The sequence below is a fragment of the Habropoda laboriosa genome, unplaced genomic scaffold (assembly GCF_001263275.1).
Source record: "Habropoda laboriosa isolate 0110345459 unplaced genomic scaffold, ASM126327v1 scaffold87, whole genome shotgun sequence".
NCBI lineage: Eukaryota > Metazoa > Arthropoda > Insecta > Hymenoptera > Apidae > Habropoda > Habropoda laboriosa.
In genome coordinates, this window is record NW_017100209.1 from 1572301 (window position 1) to 1578927 (window position 6627).

Genomic DNA, 6627 nt, shown 5'->3' on the forward strand with positions numbered 1-6627 from the left:
TAACCATCTTACAAACTACATCTTAATACAAAAAAGTGAAAAAAATTTTCATAAAAACTATTAAACCATTGAATATCAATTTATATTAACTTTATTTAATAGCTTATTTAACATATAATATTTTGAGCTATACCATTTATCTTATAATTTTGGTAAATAAGTATAATTATGCTGTGAATAATAATTGTATAATATTTTCGTTAATAACTTTTTTGAAACATTAATATTAATGTTGAAATGATATTTAATCAAATAATTTTTGAATAATTTATTTGTTATAGGGTTATCTCCAATGGGGGAAGGCAATCAAAAGACAGATAACATATCTGATAAGGTACAAAATATTTAGTGTATTGTTTTAAAACATTGAAAATATCTTTTAATTTTATTTGTATGTAACTTTCAGTCTTTAGATTCTTGTAAGTTAACAAGAAAAGAATCATATAAGGCTCAAAGAAAAAATTATCGAATGGAAAAGAAAAGAGTTGCCAATGAACTTTTAAGTTCATTCAAGGATCCAACTGTTATTGTGATGAGCGATTGGCTTAAAGTTCGTGGAACATTAAAGAGTTGGACAAAACTATGGTGTATTCTCAAACCTGGTTTGCTGTTGCTATACAAAAGCCCCAAAACAAAAGTGCTCATCTAACATTATTTTTAATTTATTATGTATTTGTTCATTTAATGTTATGTCCACATAATTATTGCAGAGCAATCATTGGGTGGGAACTGTATTACTCAATACATGTCAAGTGATAGAACGCCCAAGTAAAAAAGATGGATTTTGCTTTAAATTATTTCATCCTTTGGAACAGTCAATATGGGCTCCAAGAGGTCCAGAAAAAGAAGCCATTGGTAAATAACCAATATGAATTAATTAAGAAATATATTTTTATTCTAATATTTTTTCAGGTGCTGTTGTACAACCTTTACCAACTTCTTACTTAATCTTTAGAGCTCCTTCACAGGCAGCTGGCAAATGTTGGTTGGATGCACTTGAATTGTCTTTACGTTGTTCCTCTTTAATAGTACGTTCAACAAGTGCATTACCGCGTGCTTTGCCACATGATACTACAACAACTCATGAAACACAATGGAGTGAAGCAGATTATGAAAAACATTTTGATGAACATGGTAAGCATTACAAAACGGTATTTTGTACAATATATGTATTAAATAAAAAGTTAGATTTTGTTAAACTCCTTTTTTTTCCTTTGAAAAGATTGATAATATAGGAAACATTCCTCTTTCATGTTTGGCACATAATTAACTTTAGTAGAGGGAAAAATATTTAGTTAAGTTTTATTCTTGGAAGTTATTGGTACTAATTATAACATTATTATCATCCCTTTCCTGACGTTTGTCACCTTAAATACTTGCTTTTGATATCCACAGTATGCTTGTCTAATTATGCTCCTCGATCACCTTCAACGCCTCAAAGACGTTTGTTGTCGTGTCCTCAACCAGTTACACCTTCTATAGCAAATGATTCTAAAAGCATTTGTCCTTCACCGACTCCAATGTTTCAACAATTATACCATGCAGTAGCATATTGGGACAAACAACTTCGAGATTTATCTCCAACACTTGCTACAGATACTGAAGTTGTTTTGTCTTCAAATTCTGTGGACGCATTAGGTGATGGAGATGTTTATTCCTGTTTTGAATCTTCTACTTCCAAACCTATCCCATCTTCCACTCGGCGCATGACTGTTCCTTCTGTACATGTCCTCGAGTATGGTACTCCAAAAGTAGTAACGCTAGATCCTTTGCACTCCTCACATACAGACTTGGACGACATTAGCCAACCGGAAAATGGAGTAGCAGCTGATGCAGAAATTAGTGCTTCGGATAGTGAATCTGAAGGATCGGCCAAGGAAGACCAGCCGGAGACAGTTAATGAAACACCATATGTAGCAAATGAACAGGAAGTTCTTGGATCGGTAAAATAAATTGTAACATATTACACGTTATGTTTATAGTAGAGATTATTTTATACAAAGCTTTTATACTTCCATTTGATATAGGCTGGAGAAGTAGTTACAGAATTACAGGAAGAACAAAAGTCTTTAATATGGTTCTTGATGAAACAAGTTCGACCAGGCATGGATTTGTCAAAAGTGGTCTTGCCGACTTTTATTTTAGAACCTCGTTCGTTTCTAGAAAAGTTGGCTGACTCTTATTATCACGCAGACTTATTGTCCCAGTGAGTATAAGTCTATAGATCTCCAAGGATATTTATATAAAATTAGAAGTATATAAGCTTTGTCCTTTGTTTTTACAGAGCAGTGGTAGAAGATGATGCATTTACACGCATGAAAGTAGTCGTTAAATGGTATTTATCTGGATTTTATAAGAAACCTCAAGGTTTAAAGAAACCGTATAATCCGCTTTTGGGTGAAACTTTCCGTTGCTATTGGCAACATCCTAATGGTTCTAGAACTTTCTACATTGCTGAGCAAGTAAGATATTTATTTCGTACAGTTTTCAGTGTTGTGCAATTTATATTGCTATTATCTGATTATAAAAATCTTAATTTTTATAGCTATCTCATCATCCACCTATATCAGGATTCTATGTTACAAATCGACAAGATGGCTTTACTATTAGTGCTACAATTATTGCTAAATCTAAATTTTATGGTAAATATGCGTACCTTTTGTTTTTAAGGAATGAATTATATACAAATATATATTCTATCTTCCAGGAAATTCAACATCAGCAGTGCTAGATGGTGTTGCAATATTGACAATGTTACCCAGAGGAGAAGATTATACAATGACTATACCCTATGCTCATTGTAAAGGTATTCTTATGGGAACATTAACTATGGAATTAGGTGGAAAGATTCATATAAATTGTGAGAAAACTGGTTACCATACTGAATTAGAATTTAAACTGAAGGTAATGTACGATATAATACGTTTAAAGTAAAAATGGCATACATAAAATTAACATATCGTTTCATTTTATAGCCATTCCTCGGTGGTGTAGAACAAATGAATCAAGTTGCAGGAGGTATACGCCTTGGAAAAGAGACTCTTGCCACTATATCAGGGTATTGGGATGGTCAAATATTAATTACTGATAAAAGGACAGGGGTATGTTGCACATATCGAGTTCCATATGTAATATATGAATACTATGTTAACTAATCTTACAGCAAGAAAGTGTATTTTTCAATCCTACTCCGGAAATACGTAAAAAAAGATTGAAAAAGTATACTGTACCTTTGGAACACCAAGGTCTATGGGAAAGTGAAAAATTATGGTATGATGTTACGCAAGCAATCAATCGGGACGATCAGATTGCTGCTACTGAAGCAAAAACGCAATTGGAAGAAGCGCAGAGAGATCGTGCCAAAGAACGAAAACAAAAAGGGCAGGAATGGATTCCTAAACACTTTGTTCAGGTAATGAATAATGAAAAGAAAAATTAAAATTAAAATGACTTTTATAGTTCTTAAGAAATTATTTTTCTCTACTAACAGGACATTATAACGGGTAACTGGGTTTATCGACATGCGGACGTACGACCGTGGGATCCTAGAAATGATGTTGTGCAATATGAACAAGATTATATAGTGCGTACAAAAACTAGGCACAAGACACCAATTATGCGGTAGGTACTAATAGCACTAACATTGTTTCACCTAATCATCTAATTGCATGCAAGGAAATGATTCGTTATTTTATTTTGTTTATATTATTTGATACACTGCAATAAGTTATATAAATTTATTAAAAACGCAATAAAGTACATTTAATTAACAATAACTGTATGTGCTTATTGACGTTTTTTTTTTCTTACATTTTTTATAAGATTCATATTATATCTATGATTATACATCTTGCTTTTAAGGTATATGTAATTCAAATATATTGTCATTCATGTATATGTAAGAAATAATTGTATGTTCCATGTTTTATGAGTTTTTGGTGGAATATTTTCATTGATATTTGTTAAACGCAATAAATATCTTTTTTTGTATTTTTAAGGTAATAAATACGCAAGTTTTAATGGCGTTTCACATTAAGATTACCATACTAATAAGCTAACTGCAATCAATCATTTGTCTGTATAATCGTGTATAACATTAACACGATCTGTGTAATTCATTCAATAAAATCTTTTGTGAAATTTTTAATCATTACATATTGAATATGCTATAAGAAATAAAAATAATCGTTCGTTATAAATTATAAATATGTAATACATATAAAATACTTATTCAAAATAGAAATCGTGCTTCACTTATATAAAAAAAATAACTATTGCGAAGCTTATTTACATTACAGGTCCCACTCCTTCAAGCCGAGTCTCGTTCTTCACTCTCTGTATTAAAATCTTCCAAAAGACAATTGTCTAATAATTTACCATTAACAGAAACAGCACATGATTCTGGAAGTTCCTCTGCAGAGGTACATTCAGATTCTAGTCAGTCAGTAGGTAAAAGGAAGCGTTCTACCGCAAGGTAAGGTTTATAATATTCCCTCGATATATATAAAATGATAATAATTAATATAGTTTTAATAGTTTTTTCTAATAAGAGATTATTGTGTTTTTAGGATAATGGATATTATTAAAGAAATAGAAAGGCAAGTGTCAGAATACGGTGATAGGCTTAATCGCATACAACTTATATTAGAACAACTTGCTATAAAACAAAGAGAGCAAGGTGATCAGCATCATAGTATAAGTATGTTCAAAAGCTTCATAGATATGATTCGTGTTATTGTAATTGTTTTTTCTGTACAATACTTTATAAAAATATGGAGCGACGAACCCAGCGGAGGTTGAAGAACATGGTAATAATATCGTAGTATAAATTGTATATGTCATTTATCTTGTATCAATTCGAATTATCAGCTTTTATGTAAAGGAAAGCCTTAAAGGGAGAAATCCTAAAATTTAAAGTACCTAATTTATACGTGTTTTTGGTGGAGGCATTAAAACACGTTTTTAGTAGATCGTCGTTAAAAAATAGAATAAAAAGATTCAAAGATTTTAAGGAATATTGGTAATCAGAGTGCAATCTTATTTTACTGATAGTTGTCAACATTTGAATTATTATTCTTCGAACGTATAAAGAAGGATTCATTTTCTAGTGATTAATGTAAGATTTTTTTAGTCATCGTTCAACGGCCCTCACTGCAGCAATGAGCTATACAAGGTAAAGGGATTGAATTTCTTTGAGCTTATCGTGTATATAATATTTTATGTGCTAGTGCACAAGAAATAATTATATATTTATTCAGAGATTCTAATGATGTTGTAGTCTTTACTGCAGGCGCTCAATAGTAAAGTATATTGATAATAATAAGGTTATTGTAAAGATATAACAGTATACATTGTTATAAATCTGATTATTGTGGGATTATGAAGACCATGAAATAAGAAAAGCTAATTGCAGTTCCAAACTAAGCATAGAATCGATTTTACTGCTGTTGTCAGGAAATCGTAACTTGGAAATATTAATTGGTCATCAGTATTGTTATTATTGATTGAAAAATCCTAATAAAATAAGTACCAAATATTAAAATTGTCCACATAATGTTAAACAAAAATTTCGTCCAAACTTTTGCTAGATAGCTTAAGCCATGAATTTCTTTCTATCATTTGCACTTTCATGATTGATAAATTTATTGCAATGCTTTCAGTGTAACTGTATCGTTTCGTTTCTTCAAAAATATCTGTACTGATATTCTATTTTATTCCAGTAATTGAAAATAATTTTTTAAATGTGGTTATGAATCATTACAACGTTAAAATTTATTTTGCATTTCTTGTAACTTTATTAAGTATACATTATTTCGGAAGTAAAAATTTCATCTTTTAAATGAAATATTTTTCTTAATAAAAATAGATGAGACTATACTTATTTCGTTGCTGAAATAATAATTTAACAAATAATTTTCAAATTTAATAATGTCATATCAGATTAAAAATATTGACAATATATACAATAGGTATTGATAATTCTATATCAGTTTAAATATCGAATTCACATTCTTATATTATTATATTAAAATAAAATATTTTAATAGAAACAATCGATATTTGCTTGTAATGGAATAATTACATATTAATAACATTTAATTCATGTTTTTATATTACATTTTAGTATACAAAAAATTCCCCCATTTTGGTTAAAGTACAGTGTGCATATTTTAGTAGAATAAAAAACAGAAATAAACCTATTTCTTTCATAAACGTAAATGCTAATATTACAAAAAAATTTTAATACTATGAATTTTTTTATTTATAATAAATATTAGATTACTGCAATTAGCTCTAGTTTCCATTTTTAATTATTTATTTAACAAAAATTATTATGAACATAATTTTTAATATCATCACGTATATATTGACAAGTTTTGTTATCAAAGTTTATATAACTATTAAATTATCCAATATCGAATGTAATTGAAATTTATTTAGTCGATATTTATCGAAAAAATTATTGACACTCAGGTATGATCTTCTTGATATACATCGTATTTTGCACAAAAATTTGTAATTGTCTTTTGTTTGTACTATTTTTATTGTTTAATTTTCCGTATATAAACTAATTCTTCGCTGAAAACAACTTTATTTAAAAATCTCATAAAGAAAAATAATTGTATT

At 29.2% G+C, this 6627-nt stretch overlaps 1 protein-coding gene across 1 annotated transcript in view; it reads left to right on the forward strand.

The window, feature by feature from the left end:
* LOC108570699 (oxysterol-binding protein-related protein 8) overlaps window positions 1-4800 on the forward strand; it is a 10458-nt gene extending 5658 nt beyond the window's left edge. Inside the window, 14 exon segments of the mRNA XM_017932593.1 lie at window positions 282-334; window positions 407-637; window positions 711-855; window positions 913-1134; window positions 1789-1943; window positions 2028-2206; window positions 2285-2462; window positions 2546-2642; window positions 2708-2904; window positions 2976-3101; window positions 3164-3412; window positions 3491-3645; window positions 4283-4474; window positions 4569-4800. Of these exon segments, the coding sequence (XP_017788082.1) occupies window positions 282-334; window positions 407-637; window positions 711-855; window positions 913-1134; window positions 1789-1943; window positions 2028-2206; window positions 2285-2462; window positions 2546-2642; window positions 2708-2904; window positions 2976-3101; window positions 3164-3412; window positions 3491-3645; window positions 4283-4474; window positions 4569-4800 (2411 nt within the window).
* The last annotated feature ends 1827 nt before the right edge of the window (window positions 4801-6627 follow it).